General features: G+C 40.8%; 2 protein-coding genes across 9 annotated transcripts in view; both read left to right on the forward strand.

Annotated features, from left to right (window-relative positions):
- The window catches only part of nap1l4b (nucleosome assembly protein 1-like 4b), a 105236-nt gene extending 94059 nt beyond the window's left edge, over window positions 1-11177 (forward strand). For 4 of the 8 annotated variants that reach the window (XM_059651922.1, XM_059651921.1, XM_059651923.1 and 1 more), the window contains 2 exons: window positions 266-325; window positions 10183-11177. In XM_059651922.1, coding sequence (XP_059507905.1) covers window positions 266-325; window positions 10183-10269 — 147 coding nt within the window. In that variant the 3' untranslated portion in view covers window positions 10270-11177. Of the gene's footprint in view, window positions 1-265; window positions 326-983; window positions 5005-10178 lie in introns of those variants that run through there. The other 4 variants (XM_059651926.1, XM_059651927.1, XM_059651924.1 and 1 more) reach the window with 4 other exon arrangements.
- Window positions 11178-22464: 11287 nt separating this feature from the next.
- nup160 (nucleoporin 160) overlaps window positions 22465-27702 on the forward strand; it is a 176302-nt gene continuing 171064 nt past the window's right edge. The window contains exons 1-2 of the mRNA XM_048545757.2: window positions 22465-22548; window positions 23502-23559. Coding sequence (XP_048401714.2) covers window positions 22465-22548; window positions 23502-23559 — 142 coding nt within the window. The remainder of the gene's footprint in view (window positions 22549-23501; window positions 23560-27702) is intronic.

Genomic DNA, 27702 nt, shown 5'->3' on the forward strand with positions numbered 1-27702 from the left:
GTGCACTAATTTTGAAATGAGTATTTGAATTGACAAGACTTTATTAGAGGGTTACAGCATTAATAAATATCCTGTAATTTGGGTGGAAGACGTTGAGGTAGCTGCCTTTTGTTCGAAATTGTGGTGTCTTAGAACTGGGAAATGGTCATCATTTATGGTGGGTTTTAGGTGTTAAGTTGCAACTTGAAACACTGGTTTGGCCCGCTTCAGTTCGACTAAGTGGCGTCAAAATCCGTTTTAATGATTTGAAACTTTCTTTTAACAGGATGATGATGATGGTGAGGAGGAGGGGGATGAAGATGATGATGCTGAGATTGATCCGAAAGTGAGTTTTTATTAGATAGTTTGATTTTTAACTAACAATTAACTTAGTTTTTAATCTTAAAGAGCAAACATCTGGAAACGCTGAGAATGTGAAACTGAAACAGAAAATGCTGGAAACACTCAGAATCACTTGAAGTGTGCTAAGTTGCCTGTGGCCTGTTTCTAGCATTTAAATGTTTTGGTTGTTTTTAAGCTACTTTTCTCTTCTCATTGTCTGCTCCATATATACATATATCCCAGAATTTCAAATGGGTCTTTAAACTTCTAGTTTGTTGGGTCATTAAATTTGTTTCACCAGCAGTTGAATTCTGTGCTGCTTTTTTAAAAAAAAAATCAGTAACAAAGTTAAATGCCCTTGCATTTGGTGCTAGTTTGTCTGCTTCATAAATCATATTTCTAATTTTGTTTCCAGAGTTACTATTTAACATTAATACAGTGCGCTTCCTTGTTCTCACGTTAAGTTGTTGCTTTAGATAGCTGGATCCAATCTGAGGCTTTGTCATTTTCATTCCAGTCCTTTTCACAACTTCGGTATGTTTCCAGGTTCATTAGTGAAATTCAATGACTTTATTTAAGATTTTGGCAAGGAGACACTGCCAGAAGGAAACTACCTGACAAGTCGCAAACAGGTGTAGTTAATTGTTTCTTTATTTGTTTAGGTGCCATCGACCTGTATACAATGCAACTGAAATTGCACCGTGTTCTGCACTGAACTACCGCCTCCGCCCCATCCCCCATCCCCCATGTGTCAAATGGATTGTGATCCAAGTCTAGCTGTAAAATTACAACATTATTATCCTCGTTTACCTGGGGTGCTTTATGTATGACATGGGTCCAAGCCTATTAAACTATTATTGCTCATCACTCCAAGGCATCAGCTCCCAGGTGGGGTTGAGCAACAGTTTTTGGCATTTTTCTATGTTACTTCTTGAAATTTGGATGAGATGTGAAAGGTAGTCTTATTTGCCCAATCCTAATTGTTTTATGGGCAATAAGAATTCACCACAGTATTGGGATGGTGATATACCAGTCCAGGTAGAATCCATTAAGAATCAGGTGGGATTTGTAGACTTCTCAGGGGAAGAAAAGCAGTTTTCAAAGTTATTTTGCAGTGCTGTCTCACCAGATTGTTGCATTCAGTTTCACAACTTGCATTGTTGATATTTTAAGACTTCTAGAATATTAGTCCACTCCCATAACCACTAGGTTGCCATATCTTAATGTAGAAATACTGTTTAGTTTGTTAGTTGATGTGTGCTGAGCAAAGCTGAGTATTAGCAGGCATGCTAAAATATTCTGCACGTTAATTTTGTTTAATAGCACCATGACTATTGCGTGCTGTTTTAAGGTTCGAAACTGACTTTTTTCCTTCTGGCTAGTCCTTATTTGCTTCTGCGGTGTCCATACTTGCAAATCCAAGGTTAAAGCTAAGTAAGTAACACTATTTAGGACATCGCTCTTAATCTCTTTGGTACATTGTAGTTTCATGCCTTTTGGATTTGTTGCTGTGTGCTCATTTGACACATGCATCGTCTTCAACTTCAACATATTACTTGGGAATAATGGTCTTGAAGAGCTTTATGGTGTAAAGCAGCTTCGCATGTAAATAGTTCCCTGTCCTACCTCTGTTTGTATCAAATGCAGTCGGTCTTTCTTGTATTAATTCCTGTTGACAAGATTGTATTTGACTTCTACCTCTTTGATCCTTCCCTTAAGATTACAGTTTATTGAACAACATACACACTGCTTTCACAAGTAACTCTGACCACTGCATTCAAAGGTTAACTTTAAAATTTGAAATGGTTAATTTTACATAATTGATAAAGTTCTGTATTGCCTATCCTATTATATACAAAACCTAAAGCTCCCTATTCTGTCATTTGCTAATCTACATTGCTATTGGGCATTTTAAGTTCTGTGTAACAGGTGTTTTGATTCAGCAGTAAAAAAAAAGTTCTTGATCCCTATGGTTCTCTGTATTGCTTTCAAATGCTCTTGAAACTTGTTAACCATTGTAGTTAATGCATGTTAGTGCATGCAGGGCATGCTGATTTTAGGAGCAGAAATTGATTATTGATAGACCAAGACTAGATACTTTATGTTCAAATGACTAAATCAAAAGATTTCCATTTGTTTTGCAAATTGATATGTATGCCTTAGGAAATTATTTTTTCTCGTGTTGACAGATGCACACTTCAATAATTTTTGAACTGTTTCGCATTTTATAGTAAGTGTCTCACTATCTCCCCAATAAACCAATAAACAAGTGACATGCAGTGCCAAAGGTGTCTTTTTAAGTCATTTATTGATAATTCAGTTTTGTAAACTGAGAAGTAATTGCACTTTGCTTGTATTGGCCAAAACTTTTGAAATGGTAAGTTAATAAAGCATTGTGTAAAAGGAAAAAGACATGTGCTTGAAGTTGAATTGAAGGTACTGATATGAACTTCAAACTTTATAGGAGCTCAAAGAGAGAAACCTTACCATTCAGAAGTTAAAATATAAAGTACCTCATTACCTTGGATAACAAGGTGTAGAGCTGGGTGAACACAGCAGGCCAAGCAGCAGGAAAGCTGACAGTTCGGTCCTAGCCCCTCCTTCAGAAAGGGACCAGGCCCAAAATGTCAGCTTTCCTGCTCCTATGATGCTGCTTTGCCTGTTGTGCTCATCCAGCTCTACACCTTGTTATCTCAGATTCTCCAGCATCTGCAGTTCCTACTATCTCTACCTCATTACCTTGGTGTCAAAATTAGTAACAGATTTGTTTAGAACTTAAATTATGCTCTTCCTTTTCCCTCTTCTAGCTAATTGTTTCTTTAAAATGATTCCACTAACATAGCTCACTGTTAGTTTGGCAAATGGTTAATGTTCCTTGCCATAGCTGCTAACAATTTCTCAACATTGTCAGTAATGTAACAAAGCATGTTCCTGACCAGTTGATTAGATTAAAAGTTCTTTTCCTTGCAGATCCTAGTAAGAGAAAGCATTTGTACCGTGAGCAATTCATAATTAAATGTAATGCTTTCTGAAATGGTTCAGGGTTTTAACAATTCTGTTGCATTGCTCTAATCTTTATTTATGCGTTTCTTCCTTTTGTGGTCTTTACATGGGGCTCACTTGATTTTCTCTGAAGCAAATTTAATTCTATTTAAATATTATATCAGATTTCAGTGGGAGCATGTGCAGTCTATTCTGTTGTCTAATCTTTAAGCTGATAAGTGCTTTCTTGCCCAAGGAATGCACAAGACAAGGGTGTGTTTATATTGCTTTTCCCCTTTTAGGAGCAGGTAATCTTAGAAGTAAGGCGTTCAGTAATAGGATCCAACCCATATAATAACGAGCGACAAAAACAGAAATTGCTGGAAGAGGCCAGCAGGTCTGGCAGCAAATGTGGAGAGAAGTCAGAAATAACATTTTAGGGCTCAGTGACCCATCCTCAGGACCCAAAATATTAACTGATTTCTCTCATCAGATGCTGCCAAACCTGCCAAGCTTTTCCAGCAGTAGCTGTTTTTTCTTCCTAATTTACAACATCTGCAGTTCTTCTGGTTTCTATATAGCTAGATTGTGTTAAAGAATTTTCTTTGCAGCACTACAAATTTCTCATATCAAAATAACAAATGCTGCAGATATCTTCACATACAACTAAGTAGTTTTGAATAGTGAAGAATCCCTGGTTGAGGTTCCCATTTGTACGCATCTCTAATTAATTTATCTTTTAAAGATTTTAAGTTTCCTTAATGTTGCCTTAGTATCTTTTCTTAAAGTTAGTCTCAGTTCTATCTACTTAACACAGTCAGATGATAGACTTTCATCTTTTGAGATACTAAAGATCTGTATTTAGACTACCTAAAGTTTTAATGAATGAAGCCACTGATGTACAAGAGTTTCTCAAACCTTTTGCTGATGGCATCTGGAGTTAAACAGCTGTCCCTTGAAATATTGTGCTGGTAGCATTCCAGTATAGTTCCTCATTAAGCACATTATTCAAATAGAAATAGGGCCTACAATGTACTGTTGCTTAAAATTTGAATTGTTCTTAATTCACATTTTAGTGTTGTTTTGTTGGGTAACTCAACTTTTAAACAAAAATGACATTGCAACATTTGGGTGCACTGTGGCAGTTGCTGTATGACTTTAAAGATGTGAGAGCTTTTTAAACTTTTTGCCAGATGCAATTATGTAGAATAACAATGTGCAAGTATAGCTCCTAAAAATTATTGTTCTTCAGAAATCACTTTGTTTTATTATTTGCAATTACAACATTTAGAGACTGTCTGTCTGTCTTTCTTTTTGGTATGTTCCTGACTAAATGAATTTCAAATATTTTCTTATGGGTTTAGGTTAATAGTAATTGCCATTACAATTCTCATAAATTAATATGGGCACATTACAATATTCTGTTACTCATTACAATTAATATTATTTATAGGAAAAATAATTTGCCTAACCCTTAATCAGCTGTTGGTATCCAATCTGACCAGGCCTCGATTATCTCTGTTGTGGAATTAAGTATCTCGGCAACGCAGAAGGTATTATAGTCAGTACCTGATAGACTTGGATAGAGCTTGCCTAGCCCTGATTACTTAATTTCAGTGACATTAATATTGCCTATTTTGTTCTGAATTCTCCCCTACTTAGGTATAATTCATATCTCAGTAAAACAAATTTCGTTTCTAGGTAAGGGAATTTTCTGCTTTATTTCTATGATCACCCTTGTTTAACTTTTCAATTATAACTAAAGATATAAAGCACTTACTTTTTAGAGCTGAACCAATTTGATTTTCAATTTTTATAATTCCATGTTTAGTTTAGTTTGATTTAGCTCAATTACAGTATTGAACAATTGTAGATTTGTATTTAAATCTGTTCATTTCATTTCTACAAGAATGCTTTGGAAAAGCTAAAAAGGTTTTTAAATCTTAATCAGTAAAATGTAGCTATTTTTCATAAGCTAAAACAAATTATTATTATGGGTATCACATTATCTGATGACTAAGTTTGTGAAAAGCAATCAAACTAACAATTTTCTAGATGAAAATAGATTTTATGTAAAAAATCAAATTGGTTGAGTATGGAAGTGAAAATAGTGACAGGAGATATCTCTTCTGAACTTAGTGCTTCTGGTATTAATCTTTGCTAAACTTCTTTATCTTGCATTAATACCATTGGGTAGTCCCAGTATACGAGTACACTGAAAGCTCTGGTAGGTGCTTTCTGATGCTGGTGTACAGGTATTCAGAACCATAGTGTTGGAGTCAGTAGGCTTTTGTTGTAGCCAACATTTGTGGCACTTTTTTTAATCTCACTATTTGAACGAAATATGCTGGATGCTGATGTCTTTATAAATTTCAGAATAATGAGTGTACCCATGACACTTTTGACTCTGGACATTTTTAATATTTTGATCTTTTCTCTTGCATTTGTACCCAGGCCATTATCATACTTGGGAATGAGGATAATTATGTAGACTTATCTTGCCAAAGCTAAATGTCTAGTTGCATTACAAGGTTTGCTGCTCATGAGAAATGTTAGACAGTGCCTGGCACAATTGCTTTATTCCCCATCATAATCACCTTTGGTCTGCCAGGTTCTTGATGTATAGATCTCTTGTTTCTTGAATGCCCAGTTTTTGGGTTACCTATGTCTACCCTTAGTTTGTCCACATAGCACAGAATGAGGTGTACCTATTGACAGCAAAGCACTCATCATTTCTACTACATATACAAGTCTGTTAGATTGGTGACTTTCTGAATGTGTCTTGAAGGAAACATTCATCATTGCAAAGTAATGATTCAACAAATCACGATGCATTCAGTAGTAATTACAATAATTTCCCTGATCTTTTAACCCGAGTCTTAACTGGATTCAAAGTAGATGCTGAAAAGTTCAGAGACCATAGTCGTTTGAATATGTCATTCTGACTTAACTTTTGACTAGTCTTTCTTGCTGATAGGATAGGTTATACTGAGGGATGGTGGGACAACAAGAAAATTAATTAGTAAGTACAACTCATCTGTGGGATAATGGATTCAATTGGCCACCCGTCTCCAGCCACTGATGAGGAGAACTTGTATTTCCCCACATTTGATGTCTCAGTCATTACTCTCTGATTCTGTTCTGTTTAAGTGGCTTGCTTAGTTGTTAAGGCATCATGGGTCTCTAATTAGGTGTAAATTAGCTTGAGTAGGAGTAGAATAAAGAACATTGTGCAAGTTAAATTTTGCAATGCCCATCAATTTTTCTGAATATAAATGACCAGTTCTATTAAGTGAATTCATGTTCTCAATCTTCAGAGTGGAATTTGACATCTGACTTTAGGTTGCAAGGTCAGTACCCACTATTTCCCAGTCACAATGAGGCTTAATCCCTTGAAGGTCATCTTCTGCAATATTCAAAAATGCTCAATCAAATTAATTCTGCCAGACTATTGGCAATTTGGCTTCTCCTTTTGCATTTATTTCCATCATATTAAGAATTCTCTGATAAATGAGGAATGAGATGAGGACAAATCTTATGATCAGGAATCAGTGATAGAACCATACAGCACGGGAATTCACTTTGGTCCGATCAGTCCGTACTAAACATAATCCTAAACTAAATTAATCCCACTTGCCTGCTTCTGGCTCATCCTACCAAGCCTTTTCTATTCCATGTACATATTCAAATATCTTTTAAACATTTGCAGTTGTTACTGCATCCACCACTTCCTGAGGAAGTTCATTCCACACATGAACGTATCAATTGTATTACATTTTATGTTGAATTTACTGGGACTTTTAATGTTTGTATGTCAAAGATATCAGAAAATCTCCAATCTCTGTTATGGTGAGTCAGCGGGTAAGTAGAGCTGAGTCTCAAAGATCAGCCATGATCTTATTAAATGGCGGGGAAGGCTTGAGGGGCCAGATGGCCTCCTACTGCTCCTAGTTCTTTTGTTACTATCAAATAGAAGTACTCATATGTCACACCACTCATAAGTTGTCACATTGTGAAGGTTAGCCCTTGTTTTTGAGTGAATGCTGCAAGAGAGGTCTTTGTTGCAAAGTTCCAACTTGGGTTAAACTAAATTTATAAAATCTTAACAGGTTTTTAAAAACAACTATAGATCAAGTATTAGATCATTAGCTGTCAGTTCCACTTCAGAGTAAGAACTGGATGAAAGTAGAGTAACAACTTCTTTTATAGAAGCAGATTCTTGTACTCATTTTTCCCTTTACCCAATCCTGTAGGTTCTATGGAAAATGCAGATGAATAACGCAAAATTTGCTCTAAACAGCCATTGCTAATCTCTGGTCATGGGGAAAAAAAACCAAATTTCTCTACTCTTTCAGTAAGGGTTCATCGTCTACATCCAGAGTGGCAATATTTTGCCTGGTGGCATGGTTATTGAAGCTTCATTGATAGACAGTTCATATCTTCTCTTATTGAAGATTGACACTTCATTCCATTTCACAACCTCAATTTCAAATGCGATTTTCTTTCAGAATTATATAAGACCAGGCCTATTATCTGAGCCACATGATTGGCTATTTTAAACCATAATTAACCCAAGATTTAATTGTATCCAAATCATTTTCTCTGCACTGTCACTTTTTTCATGAATTGTAAGGGCAATTGAGTGTCTTTTGTCTAACATGATGTAAACTTGATTTCTAAATGGGCACTTTAATAACCTAATGCAAACAATGCATACTTCAGTATCTCCCTTTTGATGTCAAGGGGTCCGCTCTAGTTTTGTTCCACTGTATTAATCCAGTCTTAACTGAAACTCATCCCCACTGCCGTCATCCCTTCTACTCTTTGTTGTTGTTGTTGTTCCCAATGGATCGATCTTTAGCCCAGTTGTGTCATCTACACGCAATTTGGGATCAGCTAAAACACATGTTGACAGTGTTCATTTCTGCCACTCCATTATTTTTCTTAACCATTCCATTGTGGGATAATTTATCTAACATCAGACATTGGATGAGAAGCAGTTATCTCCAGCTAAGCATTGGCAAGACCCAAACTTCTATCTTTGTTACTGATTCCATTCACATCTCTGGCTGAACGAGACCATGTTTATTCACTGCACTTTACCCAACTGCAAAGCATCACAAGAAAAAGTAATTCTAAGTCACTAATATCTAATTCTAGCTCGTCACTGCAGCAGCCTATTTACTGCTGTACCCCTTCTGTCATTTCTATTTTGCTACCGAACTCAGCTACTCCAATATAGTGATAATGGGAACTGCAGATGCTGGAGAATCCAAGATAACAAAGTGTGAAGCCGGATGAACACAGCAGGCCAAGCAGCATCTCGGGAGCACAAAAGCTGACGTTTCGGGCCTAGACCCTTCATCAGAGGGTCTAGGCCAGAAACGTCAGCTTTTGTGCTCCTGAGATGCTGCTTGGCCTGCTGTGTTCATCCGGCTTCACACTTTGTTATCTTGGATACTCCAATATAGTACTGGCTAGTCTGTCTTCTATCTGCCGTAATTTTAACACTCTAATCCAAAACTCAAATGTCTTATCCGATACAAGTTCAACTTACCTATCACTTCCATTTTTTGTAAACCGACACCAGTCTTTGAACATCATAAGATCTCTAACCTTCCAATTCAGTTCCTTCATTGCCTAGTGTATATGGCACATTTCCTTCTCCAACCCTTCCAGCTTCTAAGTCTTCTATTCCTTGAACTCTGCCATGTTCAGCTACTTCCACTGCCACTGTTATTGGTGTTGCCTTGAAATACCTGGAACTGTAGAATTCTCCATGGTGTCTTCTGCATTCCTATTGCCCCATTCTTCTCCTCTTCTCCTCCTGCCCCTTCTTCCCACCCCCCCCCCCCCCCATAAGACCCATGTTAAAACGTACAACTTTTCATTTTTGCCCTTCTCCCAAATTTATTTGGCTTAATATCCAGTATCCACCAATTCTAAGACTCCTTTGTACGAAGTTTTTACTGCAAAGGCACAATGTAAATAAAAATTATGCATGAAGTGCCTTATACAATGAAACATTACTGTTGCATTTCTACAACACAGCAATACTTTTAATGGCTGAGATTGGGATCCCTCCCTCTTCAATTTAGTACAATTTCTGCAGTTTTGGATGGTTGTCTACCTCCTCAATAGAAATGCAAGGGTTTCTTGCTTAATGGTAGTGTCCCTGTCTCCAGGGCAGAAATGTTTTGGTTCAGGTTCCACCTGCCCTAGAGGTATCACGACATCTCCAAAATAAGTGAAAATTTAATTTAATAGCAGTGCGCTCAATATTCCTTGCAAACACCACCTTAGACTGGGATCATTATTCACTTGGGATTGAAAGAAACTGAGTGAGTTATTGAGCAGATCCTGAGTTTGAGCATAGGCAAGTGAGTTTTGAATGAAGAGATAATCCATGAATGAGATGCTGTCCAATATTTGAGGGATTTCATCAGACTTAAGAATTGCAAAAACTCTACAGAAATAAGCCCTGTTTTCCTAACGCTCATCTTTTTGAAAAGAAGTGGAATCTTAACTTGAACAAAGTTAAATTATCAGGAGTATTCAATTTATTGGTAAATAAAAGTAACCATCAAGAATTAATTTGGCATTTCGCACCACTGGATTTGGCTTTACAACAGGATGGTTTATGAAGAGCTCCAAGTATTGAACCTCCCTTCTCTGCTTTCCATTTGGCATGCTAACATGTATCATTACTAATAGCCAAATGGCTAGTCTATCCTAATGCTTCTAACCTTTCCTGAGTGCTTTCTTTGATGGGACTCTTACCTTATTCAGAGTGTCCGGATAGTATGTGCTGGAACTGCAAATAATATCCATACAGATAAGAGCCTTTCACTAATTATATTTTCTCTCTCTTCCAGAAAGAATCCAACCAGCCTGCTGAATGCAAGCAACAATAGAAGCGTGGTACCAAGAAAACACCACTGCCTAGAGACTGATGCCATGTGCTAAAGTGTATCTAAAATACTCTTGTGCAGTTGAGGTGATTCCCCCACCCTTCCCCTACTGCAGCACAATCTTATTAAGCTAAACACTATGTTTTAAAATGCATGGGTTGCTCTTTAACTTCAGATTTTCTTTTTCCTACTTTTGGCTTACTTTTACAGTGGAAAAATTACAAAAATCTCTACTTCAAAAATACAAAAGGGTTTAAGACTGTAAGGTAAAGCAAGCATGCACTCTGCAGCCTAAACACTGGTATTTTGAAATATAGTGAGTGTTACACGCTTGTCACTTGCAAATAGGGGCAGCATTGCTCAGTGAGTCAGTAGTGATGTTCATGGACTTCTGAGGTGCATCTTTCCTGTGCTGCCCAATGTTTGTGAGCAGCCATTTAGTTTATAGTTAAGCATTTCCTTTGCCATGAAGAATTATATTTAAATGCATTTCAGAAGCTTAATTTCTGACCCAATGTGACTGCACTGTGGTCATCATTGCTGTTTTACTCCAATATAGTAATTGTTAACAGAAATGTGTACCGAGAGGCTGCTCTGAAATGTTGTGGCTACAAACTTATTTATTACAGTTACACAACTTACTAACCAGCACGTCGAAAAAAAACTTATTACCTGGGCATACTATTTCCAGTTGCAGCCACTTCATCTCCAGAAAAGATGCACATTAAGATGCTGTGAGAGTCATTGCCAGTTTCCTGTGGAAGTAAAATCTTTAACACAGATCTATTTTTATTTTTTTTTATTTTTATTAATTGAGTGTCCAGCACACACAGCACTGCGTCCAGGCATAGAGTGCTCCAGCCTTACCTTGTTCTACACAGTTGTAATGTACCTTAAAATGCTGTTTTCAATTTGTACAGAATAGCCAGAGTATTCTAATAAAGTTGTGCAACATTAAATAAGTGTTTCTGTTTTGCACAATAATTTGTTACCTGTCGCCAGGTTGAATTTGCAAAGGTAATGTTCAGGTTAATGTTTGAATTACCTATTCGACAGCTTTTTTTTCTAGATTAACTATGTACTTCATTTTTAAAACGCAACATTGATTATAAAAATGCAAGATTATTCTTAGACACTTTGGGCTTGGTCAGATTGTGAGGGAACCAAAATGAGCTAGCCAACCTATTTCACCACATTTCCCCAAATTGCAGAATTTCTGTTAAATGACTTTGTTGACCTGGCCACCAAATGGTATTTTGTATGATACTGTTTTATTTCTAAAGCAAGAACATCTTGCATTTTGTGATTTCATATGACCGGTTGGTGCAGGCTTGGAGGGCTGAAGGGCCTGTTCCTGAACAATAATTTACTTTGTTCACCTGTTAAGAAATGCACAGCTGACTGGTTTTCATGCGAACATTTTGTCTCCCTTCTGGGTGACATTGTCAGTGCTGTCTAGCCTCCATTGAAGCAGTGTTGTTCTGCCCCGCTGTAAATGTATATGGTCTGGTCTGTTGTGGCAGGCAGTCTTGTGGCTGGGGTCTATTTCAACATGTTTATCACATTGGTCATTGAAAACCAGGAATAATTCTGCATGTCTGTCTTGCTTGTCCTAGTACTGTGACTTTGTCCCAGTTAAACTGATGTCCTTCTCTGTAAGAATGTATTGAAACAAAAGTGATATACAAAATACCAGGCAGCAACTGCGAGCAGCACTACATAGGGCAGACTGACAGGAAACTTGCCATCAGGATATATGAACACCAACTTGCAGCAAAGCGACGATGACCAGCCTTCTCTCACTCACTTCAATCCACTCCAATAAGCCACATAACTGGCACATCTTTGGACTGTGGGAGGAAACCCACACAGACTTGGGTGACTGTGTGGAGTTTGCACATTCTCCTCAAGGGCAGAATCATACTGGGGTGCCTGGTGCTGAGAATGTCACTGTGCTTCACTGCAGCAATATCGTGTTCCCATGTTCTGATCAATGACCTAGGTTCATCCACTTTACCAGTCAGGCGGCTTGTGTTAAAATACAATTCAATTCTCCTGGCAATAAAACATAACATCCTGTTAAATACTAAATAAAAACCAAAAGAACTGCGGATGCTGTAAATCAGGAACAAAAACAAAAAGTTACTGGAAAAGCTCAGCGGCTAACATCCTGTTAGTTTTCCTGATTTACTTGCTGCACCTACATTCTAACTTTGATTCATGCACTAAGACATCAGATATCTCTACATCTCAATACTGTACAAATTCTGACCATGCTTTTGTTTCATTCTTTCTGCCAAATTGAAGTCTTCAGACTTTCCCACATTATACACCATTTGCCAGATCTTTGCCCATTGAACCTTTATTTATCCCTTTGTAGGTTCCTAATGTCGTCATAACTCATTTTCCTACCAATCTTTGAGTCATCAGCAAACTTAGTCACCATATCTTTGGTCCCTGCATCCAAATCATTTCGTTAAGCTGTAGAGTTGAGACCCCAACATTGACTCTTGTGGAACACCACTCATGACACCCTGCCAGGCATTTCCTCCTACTCTCTGCTTCCTGTAAGCCAGCCCATCATCTATCTGTGCCAATATGTTACATTCAACATAAGGTTTATAATTCCTGCAATAACCTTTTATGGTACCATATTATCAAATATCCTATGGAAATCCAAAGACAGTACATCCCCTTTATCCACAGCACAACTTAGTTCTTCAAAGATCTCTAATAAATTATTTAAAGATGATTTTCCATTGGTAACACCATTTGACACTGATTACTTTGAAATTATCCAGCTGCACTGTTATGACATTTTTAATAATAGCTTCTAAAATTTTCCTGATGACATACAAGACCACAAGTTAGAGGAGCACAATTTGGCCCATCAGGTCTGTTCCATCATTCATCATAGCTGATATATTTCTCAGACCTATTCTCCTGCCTTTTCCCTGTAACCCTTGAACTCCTTACTAATCAAGAACCTATCCCTGACTTAAAGACACTCAAAGACTTGGTATCCACAGTCTTTTGTGGCAGTGAGTTCTCTAGCTTTAGCTGAAGAAATTCCTCTAGTTCTAAAGGGTCGTCCCTTCAGTCTGAGACTGTGCCCCTGGGTCCTTCCTACTAGTGGAAATATCTTTTCCACGTTCAGTCTATCCAGGCCTTAGTATTTTGCAAGTTTCAATGAGATATCCCTCACTGAGTACAGACAACGTGTGCTCAATTGCTCTTCATAGTGACAAGACAGACCTTCCTGTGATCATTCTTGTGAACTTTGCTGTCAAAAAGTATGTAAACTAAGTGGGAGCTTAAGATAAGGGATTTAATTGTCTCGGAGTTGGGGTGTCCATGCATAACATTGTTGGGTAAGTAATTAACTGTTTATTGCAATTTGTGATCGGTGGGAGATATTAGGTTTGGCAGCGGAAATGGGAATCATCGGATGCTGTATCATGAGCCAGGAAGACCGCTGAAATCCACAGTGAGGAAGAGTGTGAATTGGATTCTGACTACAGAAGGCGGATGTTACATTTAGAGATGGAGATTGTCAGGATCTAGGTTGGACAGTGTGCTAGTTTAGGATGTTGGAGTTGAGGGGTATCTTGATGGCGGGGTGTTTATGGAGGAGCTGTGGTGTTTTGGGGGAGGGGGATCAGTTGAATAGTTACTCAGAAGTTAGACCAAGTCTGACTTCCAAGTAACTATTCCCTCCAGTTCTGATTTTTAAATGCCTACTTTCAGAGGATTCCAAGTGTAGGAGAATTGTCCAATTGAATCTTCAATTTCCCAACAATTTGTCCGAGTCTGTCACAATGGGGATTCCACGAGGTCCCTGTCTGTAACTCATCTGCATTTCAGAAATGACTGTCTGACCATTAGAAAATGCAAACCAGTTGTGTTCAGACATACAAGTCCACAGTTGTTAATATTACGACTGATTACATAATTGCTGAGTTACTTCACCAAATTAAAGCACAGTCACATTTGGTGTTAAATCAATGTAACTTTAAATGTCAAAATAAGGACCGATGTAATGCTGCTCCTCTTAAAAGCAAAGGAGAAGTAACGAGCTAAAACATAAATTTAGAAAAGTTCAAGATTGCAGATAGGTCTACATTGGTCACCATTGACCTGAATGGGCCATAGCAGAAGCTATGTCGACTCTACAAATGACTCATATATATTGACCCTTCAAAGTTTCTCTACGTTTCATGAGATTCAAGAATAATTTTTATTTATGTTCCCCATGCACAGGAGTGTTTTAAACTCTGGTGTTAATGAAATGAGAAGGTTGACTCAGCTGATAGTTTACGGTGTGCTAGTTTCCATGTTACAGGCAGTGACAAGATGGATTGCAGGATTGAGCTGGAAGGAAGACTATTGACTCTAACAACTTGACATGTTTGCTATCCTGAATCCATTGTATATCAGTTTATATACTTTTTTAAATTACACAGCAACAGAAACAGTCCAAAGAACTGATATCTAGAAATTGAATAAGCATTCCTGCTTCAATCATGTATTCATGAATATGGAAAAATTGTAAAGGAGCCCACACATCATCTGAATGTGTAAATGGTTTGCATAATATTTAACTGCAATGATCCTTTTGTGTTTCTTGAACTTTCTGAAACAAGAATGCTAAATAATAGACTGAAAAGATGTTCTAAAAACAACACATTGGAGATCACTGCAGGTATGGCAGCATCTATGGAGAAGGGAAGCTAGCATTTTGAATCTAGTTGACTCTTCAGAGCTGGTGGTGTGGAGGGGGCAATTGTCATGGCTGGGTGGGGAGGGGGAAACTGGGTGTGTTGATAGCTCAGATTAAGTGATCGGAATGTGAGAATGGCAGAACAATGTGTCTAACTGCCAGACTGGAAAGAATAGTCCCACTGGGGGTAAGGGGAGGAGAGGACTTGGTAACAGACAATGTAAAGTAAAGCTAAAAAGGAAGGAAATTCAGTTGGTTCCCTTCTCAAGGTACTTTCCTGGGTAACTGCAGTAGGTGCAACACCTGCCTGTTCACCCCCCTGATCTGACATTCCTCATCCACTTTCATGCCCTATTCCTGTAACTGTTGATTCCCTTGATCAAGAATCTATCTATCTCAGCCTTAAATATACAGGGACTCTGCCTGTGCAGTGTTCCATGGCAAGGAGTTCCAAAGACACTCGATCCTTTCAGAAGAAGTTCCTCCTCCTCCTCAAGTCTTAAATTGACAGCCCCTTATTCTGATACTATGCCTTCTGGTCAGAGACTCTCCCAGCAGAAGAAACATCTTTTCAGCACTAACCCTGTCAAATCCTGTAAGAACCTTATACCTGTCAATGAAATCACCCCTCACTCTCAAAAACTAAGTAAAATTTCACCCTGTTTAGCCTTTGCTCATAAAACAATCCCTCCATACCAGAGATCATCCAAATGAACTGCCTCCAATGAAATGGTACCTTAATGGAGGACCAAAACTGCTGTCAGTACTTCAGGTGTAGTCTCACCAGCATCTTCTATAGTTGCAGTAAGATTTCCAACTCTGATATTGCAAGCAACCCTCTTAAAATAAAGGTCAACATTGCGTTAGCCTTCCTGATTACTTGTTGCATGTATGATAGTTTTCTGCATTTCATGAACAAGTACCCCCAGTCCCTTTGTGCTACAACTTTCAGTTTTTCGCCATTTAAATAATACTTTATTCTTCATTCTCCCTTCGCAATTTTCCCACATTACATTGCATTTGCCAACTTTCTTAACCTATCTCTCTGCAAACTGTTTGTATCCCCCTCACAACCTGCCTTTCCACATACTTTAGTGCCATCTGCAAATTTGGTTACAGTACATTCACTTTTTCTTTCTCCAAGCCATTGATCGATATTGTAACAGATAGTAGGAACTGCTGATGCTGGAGAATCTGAGATAACACGGTGTGAAGCTGGATGAACACAGCAGGCCAAGCAGCATCAGAGGAGCAGGAAAGTTTGATGTTTTGGGTTGGGATCCTCCTTCAGAAATCAGGGAGGAGAAGGGGATTCCGAAATAAATGAGGAGACGGGGGAGGCTGATAGAAGATGGAGAAAGGAGAAGATAGGGTGAGGAGACAACAGGTCAAAGAGGTGGGGTGAGGTGCAGGGAGGAGAGAGAGGTGTCAGAGATGGTCCAGGTAAACTTATGGTTGGGATGAAAGGTGTTAGTGAAGTGGATGACCTGTTCGAGCTCCTTGTGGAACACGAGGCAGTGCCAAAACAGTCATCAATGTAACGAAGGAAGAGGTAGGGGATAGAGCCAGTGTAGCCTTGGAAGAGGGATTGTTTAGATATTGTAAGCACTGATCTCTGTTGAACCCCATTCACCACACATTGCCAACCTGAAAAAGAACCCCTTATTCCCCCTCTGTTTCTTGCCCATTAGCTAATTCTGTATCCATGCCAATAAACCATCTCCAACACCATGTGCTTTTATCCTATGATGTCACATTTCGTAACACACCTTGTTGAACACCTTCAAAATCCAAATACAATACATTTACTGGTTCCTCTCTATCCATGCTGGCTGGGCCTTCCTTGAAAACCTCTAATAACCTAGTAAGGAGATTGCTCTTTCATGAAGCCATGCTGACCATGCTTGCTTAGATTATGATTTTCAAACTTGAAAGCTTTGAACAATGCTGGTGTCAAGCTTATAGAGTATTGTTAGAGGAAAATTCCTGACTCCTGACCTGTGTCTTTTAGATGGTGACCTGGCTTTGGGAATCAAGAGTTGACTACTTAGCTGAATGATTCCAAGCTTCCTCCTTGCTCTTGTCGCCACTATTTATATGGATAATCCAGTTCTGTATTTGGTTAATGGTAGCTCCTAGGATGTTGGTAGTGGGGGACTCAGTGATGATGTCATTGAACGTCAAGGGGTGTTGATTAGATCGTCTCTTATTGGAGATCGTTATTATCTGACAATTGTGTAGTGCAAATGTAATTTGACACTTTTCATGGCAATGTCCAGATCTTGTTGTATTTGGACATGGACTGCTTCAGTGTCTGAGTCATTGTGAATGGTGCTGTACATTGTGCAGTCATTATCGATAAAGCAGCTGAACATGGTTTGGCCTAGGACACTACCCTGAGCAACTCCTACAGAGATGTCCTGGAGCTGAGATGACTGACCTCGAACAACCACAACCATCATCCTTTGTGCCTTTTAAAAAGTAAATATAATCACATCTCTGATAACTCCTTTATGTATCCTGCTTGTTACCTTAAACAACTGTAATAAATTTTGTCATGCATGATTTCCCCTTCATGAAGCAAGTGTTAACGCTGCTTGATTATATTGTTTGTTCCGGAATGCTGTGCTATTTCACCCTTATAACAGACACTGACTGATTTGATTTCCAATAACTGATGCTAATCGAACTGGCCTGCAGACGTTGTTTTGTTAACTAACCACACCCCCACCCCAAACCTCCTTTTTGGATAAGGGTTTTATATTTGCATTTTCCCAAACCTCTGAGACTTTTCCAGAATCAAAAGACTTGGAAGATTGTTATCAAAACATCCACTATCTTTCTAGTTACTTGCAAACAGTACAAACTTAATGTGTAACTTACTCATAAGTGTGCTGATGAGGAGACAGAGTGGGAAGTGATAAGGCTATAGCTGGAGCAGGAAGAGAACACAGACAAGCAGACAGATGTTCAATTCACTACCAGACATTCAGTCTGACCACAACATGCCATTAGCCAGACACCCCTCAACCAGCTGTCAACCAGTAATGTTACAGATTGAGATAAGTTCAGCCTTTTGGATCCGAAAAACATGTAATCCAACTCCTGGATTCCTTTGGTCATGTACTAGTCAGTCAAACTTAAGGATGACAGACTGGAAAGGCTGATTTGTCACTGAAATTTGTCTTATTATGAGCTCCAGAATATTTCTTCTTTGTTCGCGGGACATGTGTAACACTGGCTAGGCCAGCATTAATTGCTCACTCCTAATTGCCTAAAAGGCAGTTACAGTCAACACCTTGCCCCAAGTCTGGACCAAATGCTGTGACTGGGCAGATTTAATCCAGAGCATCCATTTAGTGGTAGTCATATGTAATGTTTTGCTGTGGATTTATTATGCTTAATATTATTTAAAGTGTTCTTTTCGATTATTTTAACAGTTACAGGAGCGTACTCCCTGCCCGGGGACAAAAACCCAGGAGGCAGGTGGGATTCAGGCAAGTGGAAGGTGTTTATTCAAGCAGAAACCAGTTGATACAGGGAGAGGGCCAAAGAATCTTGCTCAAATTAGAACATAGAACAGTATAGCACAGTACAGGCCATTCGGCCCAAGATGATGTGTCGAACTTTTACCTGACACCTAAGGTCTATCTAACCTCCACCACTACTTTATACTGTCATCCATATGCCTATCTAATAGCCGCTTAAATGCCCCAATGAGGCTGACTCCACTACCCTCTCAACAATGCATTCCACACCCCGACCATTCTGAGTTAATATCCTACCTCTGATATCTCCCCTGTATCTACATCTACTCACTTTAAAACTATGGCCCCTCGTAAAAGCTACCTCCACCCTAGGAAAAAGTCTCTGGCTGTCTATTCTTATCTATACCTCTGATCATTTTGTACACCTCTAAAAGTCATCTCTCATCCTTCATAATTCTAAAGAGAAAAGCCCTGGCTCACTCAACCTTTCCTCATAAGACCTTCCCTCCATTCCAGGCAACATCCTGGTGAATCTCCCCTGCACCTTTTCCGAAGCTTCAACATCTTTTCTGTAACGAGATGATGAGAACTGGACTCAATACTCCAGATGTGGCCGAGCCAGGTTTTTGTAGAGCTGAAGCATAACTTTACAGTTCTTGAACTCGATCCCTCTATTAATGAAAGCTAACACACCATATGCCTTAACAACTCAACCCACCTGGGTGGCAGCTTTCAGGGAACTGTGAACATGAACCCCAAGATCCCTGTGTTCCTCCACACTGCCAAGAATCTTTCTGTTAACCCTGTATTCCGCTTTCAAATTTGTTGTTCTAAAATGAGTCACCTCACACTTTTCAGGGTTAAACTCCATCTGCCACTTCTCAGCCCAGGTCTACATCCTATCAATGTCCCTTTGTAACCTAGAACAGCCCTCCACACTGTCCACAACATGATTCATCTTCGTATTGACTGCGAACCTGCTAATTCACCCTTCCGCTCCTTCATCAAAATCATTTACAAACATCACAAATAGAAGAGGACCCAGAACAGATCCTTGTGGTACACCACTCATAACTGAGCACCATATTGAATATTTTCTGTCCACTACTACCCTTTTGTCTTCTAAGGGTCAGCCAGTTCTGAATCCAATCTGCTACATTTCCCCCTATCCATGCCTCCTTACCTTCTGCGTGAGCAACCACGGGGAACCTTGTCAAATGCCTTACTTAAATCTATGTATACCACATCCACTGCTCTACCTTCATCCATGTGTTCAGTCACCTCTTCAAAGAATTCAGTAAGGTTTTAAATCCATGCTGACTCTCAAATCAAACTGTGCCTTTCCAAGTGATCATAAATCTCGTCTCTCAGAGCCCTTTCCAGTAATTTGCCCACCACTGACATAAGGCTAACTGGTCTGTAATTTCCAGGGTCATCCTTTTTCCCTCTTTTTGAACAAGGGAATGTGGTTTGCCTCTTTCCAATCTTCCGACACTATACCCGTGGACAGTGAGGACAAAAAGATGATCGCCGAAGGCCCTGCGATCTCTCGCTTCCCATACAATCCTTGGATAAATCCCGGCAGGCCCAGGGCACTCGTATCTTCAACTTCCATAGAATTTCTAGCACATCATCTTTTACTAATGTCAACCTCCGCTAGCCTACCTGCATATTTCACAACGTCCTCCTCTGCAACTAGGTCCCTCTCAGTTGTGAATACTGAAGAAAAGTATTCATTAAGGACCTCTCCTATCTCTTTAGGCTCTGTGTACAAATTCCCTTTACGATCCTTGATCAGCCCTACCCTTCCTCTGGTCGTTCTCTTATTCCTCACATGATGCTATCTGCCAAAGGTTTCCTCATGCCCCCTTATAGCTCTCCTAAGCCCTTTCTTCAGCTCCTTTCTGGCTAACTTATATCCCTCTAGAGCCTTTTCCGTTCCTTTTTTCCTAAACCTTACATAAGCCTCCTTCCTCTTAACCAGTCGTTTGACGTGTCTCGAGAACCATGGCTCTCTCACTCGACCGCATCTTCGCTGCCTGCTAGGGACAAACATATCGAGCACGTGCAGTATGCATTCCTTAAACAATCTCCACATTTCTGTGGTGCACTTCCTTGACGGCTTCTGTTCCCAATTTATGTTACCTAGTTCCTGCCTAACAGAATTGTAATTATAAACTTTATCCTGCTGTATGCACCTATCCTTTATGCATGACTATTGTGAAAGAAACAGAGTTATGATCACTACTGCCAAAATGCTCTCCTACCAACAGGTCTAACAGTTGGCCCAGTTCATTGTCAAGCACCAAATCCAAAGTGGTCTCTCCTCATGTTGGTCTATCTACATACTGTGTCAGGAATCTTTGAACACACTGGACAAAATCTGCTCTATCTAAATGATTAGAACTAAAATGTTTCCAGCCGATATCTGGAAAGTAGAAGTCACCCATTACTGCAACCCTGTGACTTCTGCGCCTTTCCAGTATCTGCCTCCCAATCTTCTACTCCACTTTCTGCAACAGTTTGGGGGTCTGTTTTTAAAAAAAAAACTAACGAAGTGACTGTGTTTTGTTCCAGACCTCAATCCAAACTGACTCTGTAGACATATCATTCTCGAACTGCCTTTCAGTACCTGCTATATTCACCCTGACAAGCAATGCCACTCCCCCACCTCTTTTTCCACCCTCCCTATTTCTTTTAAAGCATCTAAATCCCAGAAATTCCAACATCCATTCCTCTCCCTGAGATACCCAAGTTTCTGTAACGGCCTCAACATTGTAGTTCCAGGTACCGACCCATGCTTTAAGTTCATCCGCTTTATTTCTGATACTACTTGCATGGAAGTATACACACCTCAAACCACCCTGGTGTCTGCAATTACGTTCCATCGACCGCATTTCTTTATAAATCGCCTCACTCCCTGTTGCAGCTGTTGGAAGGGCGAATACCTCATCATCTGAATCATAAATCCAGTTCCCCACCCCCTGCCAAACTAGTTTAAACCATCCCCTACAGCTGTAGCAAACCTCCCTCCCAGGATATTTGTGCCCTTCTGGTTAAGGTGCAATCTGTCCTTACTGTACAGGTTCCACCTTCCCCAGAATGTGCTCCAATTATCCACATAATTGAAGCCCTCCCTCCTACACCAGCCCTGTAGCCAAGTGTTTAGCTGCACTCTCTCCCTATTTCTTAACTCGTTATCATGTGGCACTGGTAGTAATCCAGAGAACTACCCTGTTTGTCCTGGACTTCAGCTTCCAACATAACTTCCTGTGCTTGTTTTTCACATTCTCAGTCTTTTTTCTACTTATGTCTTTGGTACCGATGTGTACCATGACTGCTGGTTGCTCATCCTCCCCCTTTAAGGATCCTGAAGACACGATTCGAGGCATTGTGGACCCTGGCACCTGGAAAGCACCATACCATCCATTTGTCTCATTTGCACCCACAGAACCGCCTGTCTGTGCCTCTTACTATTGAATCCCCCACTACGATTTCATTCCTATTCTCCCCACTTCCCTTCTGTGCCACAGGGCCAGATACCTGTCCATTATGGCCTTCCCCTGAAAGGGCATCCCCCTTTGCGGTATCCAAAATGGTATACTTACTATTGAGGGGAACGGCCACAGAGGATCCCTGTACTATCTGCCTATTCCCTTTCCCCTTCCTGACAGTCACCCAGCTACATTTTTCCTGTACCTTGGGTGTGACCACCTCCCTGTAACTCCCCTCTGTCACCCCCTCGGCCTCCTGAATGATCTGAAGTTCATCCAGCTCCAGTTCTCTCATGCGGTCTGTGAGGAGCTGGAGTTGGGTGCACTTCTCGCAGGTGAAGTCAGAGGGGACACCAGCAGTGACCCTTACCTCCCACATCCTGCAAAAGGGCCATGCAACTGCCCTAGCTTCCATTCCCTCTACTTGAGATTTCCAGAAGAAGAATTTTAAAAAAGCCTTACCTTAGCAAACCTCCACACAGTCTTTTTTGGTTAGAGGAGGAGGATGGTTGGGAGACACCACACGTGTAGTGTTTTGGGTTTATCCAATGCCCAAATTTATCGGTTTTATCCTGGCTCATGTTCCCTCCACACACCTGCAGCTGAAAAAAGAGTGCTGCTTGCTGCAAGAGGTAGGTTTTTATACAGGAAGAATACAAAAACCACCTTACCTTCCCATCGGCACTCTGGCTCGTGCTGCTGGCAGTGAAAACAAATTGGGAGATCAATGAAGCACTCTGAATTTCCAAAAAAGTACAGCATTTTTATTGACTAATTTTATTGACGCATTGACTACATTGTATTTGATTATTGTAACACATTGTCCTTTCCCCTTATTCCAAACGCCCAATCCCATGGAGCACCAAATCAATGATGGGCATTCCTAGGGACAGCCCCCAGTTCTCATGATCTTATGGTGTTTACTAAACATTGTAATCTCTGGGTCTTAGGATCCTTCTATGCATCCTATTAACTTGCATTCGAAAAGTTATGAGTTATACTCCTTCTGATCTGTCCTAGACTTTATCCCCAAAGGTTGTTAGAATTCTGTAATTCATGGTATTATGTGTGCTGCCTTTATCAAACTTAGTCATTCTTTTTATGTTTCCCACCATCCCAATTATTTATATAATATTTTATTTATATATGAAATGCTAGAAGATTAATTCCTGTTATAAGATTACTTATAAAGTGTAAAGTTATATAGCTACTTTTACAGCTCGTACTTCATAACTAATGAGTTTGATGAATCTCTCTTGTTCAGGACGTAAGATAAGGCATGTCCTAAAGCTAATTAACTCTCATTTTTGACTTTAAGTACTTTTTCCCCTACTGCTTGTAATACATTCTGGTTATATGTTGAAACCTACTTCTATGATTATCTAAATAATTATTTAACTGGAGCTTATTTCTTAACACTGCAAGATAAAAGCCACTTACTACAAAATATCTTCACCTGTTTTTTGTAGTTATTTGGGAGTTTAACTGATGGATTCATGAGCTAAGATTTACTCACCTGGTGCTACGTCTTTAGTGAGACGACATCCTTTCATTCATGAGACTACAGTCATTTGTCTGTTCTTAGGCATCCCCTTATGAAAATGTCTCGGATGATGGGTTGCAGGGCCTTTGTATGACCTTGGGTAGGTCTGTTCCAAGGTGCTAATTTGCTTCACTATAAATGTGAGAACAGGCTGCCCCATTTTTAGTCGTCATTGGCAATTTTTTGTCTTTCATACTTGGGTTGCTTTGGTGTAAGCGCACATAGCTATTTGTCAGTAGCTGCATTTTCTGCATATTTAATGTGCAAGTCATATGACAGCTATTTGTGTTGGTGTAGTTCAATCGAAGATTGAGAAATGTTGAGGAATTTCAGTGTAAACTCTCATTGCTAATGTTTTAAACCAAGAGCCACATTCAAAAATGAAAACAGAATACTGCAGATGCTAGAAACCCCTGAAATGAAAACGAAGTGCTAGAATTGCCTGAGAGACCTTCTGGCATCTGTGGACCCAGTAAAGGAGTTACTTTTTCAAATTGAATGTGAAAGTTTTCAGAACTGGAAAATTTAACACTGCAGGAGTCAACCTGAAAAGGTTGATTTCATTGCTTTCTCCACAGATGCTGCCTAGTTTGAATAGCATTTTTCACCCTATGACATTGTAAAACACAGAAGAAGCATCATGCGAAGGAGAGAGCGCTCACCAAAAAAGCATGATTTCAGCTGTGTTATTGGAGTAAATGCCCCAATCTCTATCTGTACATTCCAGCTCACTCAGAGCTTGCAGGGGTCTACTGTAACATTATACAATATTCCACTAATGACATGAACTCACTGTTTACATTATGTCCTTCTTGCCAGCAATCCTACTTCCTGAACCTCCTGCTTGCTGCCTCGGTTCATCCTCATCCTCATGCTCATTGTACATCTACCCCACTCTGGGATCATCTGAATTATGGCCTCTAGCCCCCTTTTCAGCTGACTTCTGGCTGTTTCCTGTACTAGACGTGTTCCTGTTCAAGATCCAAATTTGATCAGATGTTGCAATTCTAATGTTGTGGAAGTGTGAGCGCTAATGGTTCTAGAAGTGCTGGACTTCATGGGATGTGCAGAGGGTGACAGATCGTGTGTGGGTTTTAATTTTAAGCTGCTGTGTATTCACATAGCTTACAGGGGATGTTGATCTGGAGTTACACACAGGCCCCATCAGGCAAGAATGGCTGATTTCCAGCCCTAAAGGACTTTAATAAACTGGATGGGTTTTTAATGATAGTTGACAGTGGTCACATGGTCATTATTAGGTTACCTTTTAATTGAATTCATAGAGTCAGACAGCACAGAACAGACTCAAGTCCAACAGGTCCACACCAACCGTAATCCCAAACTAAGCTAATCTTATCTGCCTGTGCTTCGCCTATATTCCTCCTAAATAATAAACCATCTGCATGCGGAATGCAGGTGTATAGGGACTACATTCCGCATGCAGATGGCCTCAAGGCCCTCCGCTTCTTCCTGTCCCGCAGGTCCGACCAGTCCCCCTCCACCGACACCCTCATCCGCCTAGCCGAACTCGTCCTCATCCTCAACTTCTCTTTTGACTCCTCCCACTTCCTACAGACTAAGGGGGTGGCCATGGGCACCCGCATGGGCCCCAGCAATGCCTGCCTCTTTGTAGGTTACGTGGAACAGTCCCTCTTCCGCACCTACACAGGCCCCAAACCCCACCTCTTCCTCCAGTACATTGACTGTATCGGCGCCACCTCTTGCTCCCCAGAGGAGCTCGAACAGTTCATCCACTTCACCAACACCTTCCACCCCAACCTTCAGTTCACCTGGGCCATCTCCAGCACATCCCTCACCTTCCTGGATCTCTCAGTCTCCATCTCACGCAACCAGCTTGTAACTGATGTCCATTTCAAGCCCACCGACTCCCACAGCTACCTAGAATACACCTCCTCCCACCCACCCTCCTGCAAAAATTCCATCCCCTATTCCCAATTCCTCCGCCTCCGCCGCATCTGCTCCCACGATAAGACATTACACTCCCGCACATCCCAGATGTCCAAGTTCTTCAAGGACCGCAACTTTCCCCCCACAGTGATCGAGAACGCCCTTGACCGCGTCTCCCGCATTTCCCACAACACATCCCTCACACCCTGCCCCCGCCACAACCGCCCAAAGAGGATCCCCCTCATTCTCACACACCACCCCACCAACCTCCGGATACAACGCATCATCCTCCGACACTTCCGCCATCTACAATCTGACCCCACCACCCAAGACATTTTTCCATCCCCACCCCTGTCTGCTTTCCGGAGAGACCACTCTCTCCGTGACTCCCTTGTTCGCTCCACACTGCCCTCCAACCCCGCCACACCCGGCACCTTCCCCTGCAACCGCAGGAAATGCTACACTTGCCCCCACACCTCCTCCCTCACCCCTATCCCAGGCCCCAAGATGACATTCCACATTAAGCAGAGGTTCACCTGCACATCTGCCAATGTGGTATACTGCATCCACTGTACCCGGTGTGGCTTCGTCTACATTGGGGAAACCAAGCGGAGGCTTGGAGACCGCTTTGCAGAACACCTCCGCTCAGTTCGCAACAAACAACTGCACCTCCCAGTCGCAAACCATTTCCACTCCCCCTCCCATTCTTTAGATGACATGTCCATCATGGGCCTCCTGCAGTGCCACAATGATGCCACCCGTAGGTTGCAGGAACAGCAACTCATATTCCGCCTCGGAACCCTGCAGCCTAATGGTATCAATGTGGACTTCACCAGTTTCAAAATCTCCCCTTCCCAACTGCATCCCTAAACCAGCCCAGTTCGTCCCCTCCCCCCACTGCACCACACAACCAGGCCAGCTCTTCCCCTCCACCCACTGCATCCCAAAACCAGTCCAACCTGTCTCTGCCTCTCTAACCTGTTCTTCCTCTCACCCATCCCTTCCTCCCACCCCAAGCCACACCCCCATCTACCTACTAACCTCATCCCACCTCCTTGACCTGTCCGTCCTACCTGGACTGACCTATCCCCTCCCTACCTCCCCACCTATACTCTCTCCACCTATCTTCTTTTCTCTCCATCTTCGGTCCGCCTCCCCCTCTCTTCCTATTTATTCCAGAACCCTCACCCCATCCCCCTCTCTGATGAAGGGTCTAGGCCCGAAACGTCAGCTTTTGTGCTCCTGAGATGCTGCTTGGCCTGCTGTGTTCATCCAGCCTCACATTTTATTATCTTGGATTCTCCAGCATCTGCAGTTCCCATTATCTCTGATACTATATTCCTCCTAGTGTTTCTTACTCATGTACTTCTCTAAATGTCTTTTAAACATTGTAACTGAACCCACATCCAGTACTTCCTCTGGAAGTTCATCCCACACACAAAGGGATTCTACAAATACCTTAAGGACAAAAGAATAATTAGGGAAAGAATAAATCCCTTAAAGATCAGCAAGGCCACCTTCTAAGGAATCACAGGAGATGGGGGAGATGCTCACCGCCTCACTTTGCATCAATGTTCATTGTGGAGAAGGGTATGGAAGATGTAGAACGTGCAGAAATAAATAGCAAATCTTGAAAACTGTCCGTGTTACAAAGATGAGGTGCTGGACATCTTAAAACACATAAAGGTGGATAAATCCCCAGAACCTGATCAGGAGTACCATCAAACTCTGTGGGAAGGTAGGGAAGTGATTGCTAGGCCCCTAGCTGAGATATCTATATCATTGATAGCCACAGGTGAGGTGCCAGAAGACTGGAGGTTGGCTAATATGATGCCACTGTTTAAGAAACGTGTTAAAGAAAAGCCAGGGAACTACAGACCAGTAAGCCTGACATCAGTGGTGTTGGAGGGAATCCGAGGGATTGGATTTACATGTTTTGTGGAAAGGCAAGAACTGATTAGAGATAGTCAACATGGCTTTCCATGTGGGAAATTGTATCAACTCACCAAAAATTGACACTAGGCCAAAACACACACACAATTCACCCCAGAGAACAAAGAAGCTTTAATTTATTGGGATTTTCACGAAGCAGACTCATGGCTAAGGTCAGACCTTGTGGAATCAGGGGACCACTTATAGACAGAGGGTCTGCTGCTACAAAGTAGAAAATGTTGGATGGGTAAAATGCCTGATCTCCCTGGGGTAGGGTGAAATGCGTTCCAGGGGTACAGCTCATTTGTCATTGACAGACCCAGCACAAGTGCAAAATCCATAACAATTACAATTTAGTGCAGGGAACTGTCTCAAAAGGGAATAGACAGAAAATTCAATTTAT

The sequence above is a fragment of the Stegostoma tigrinum genome, chromosome 17 (assembly GCF_030684315.1).
Source record: "Stegostoma tigrinum isolate sSteTig4 chromosome 17, sSteTig4.hap1, whole genome shotgun sequence".
NCBI lineage: Eukaryota > Metazoa > Chordata > Chondrichthyes > Orectolobiformes > Stegostomatidae > Stegostoma > Stegostoma tigrinum.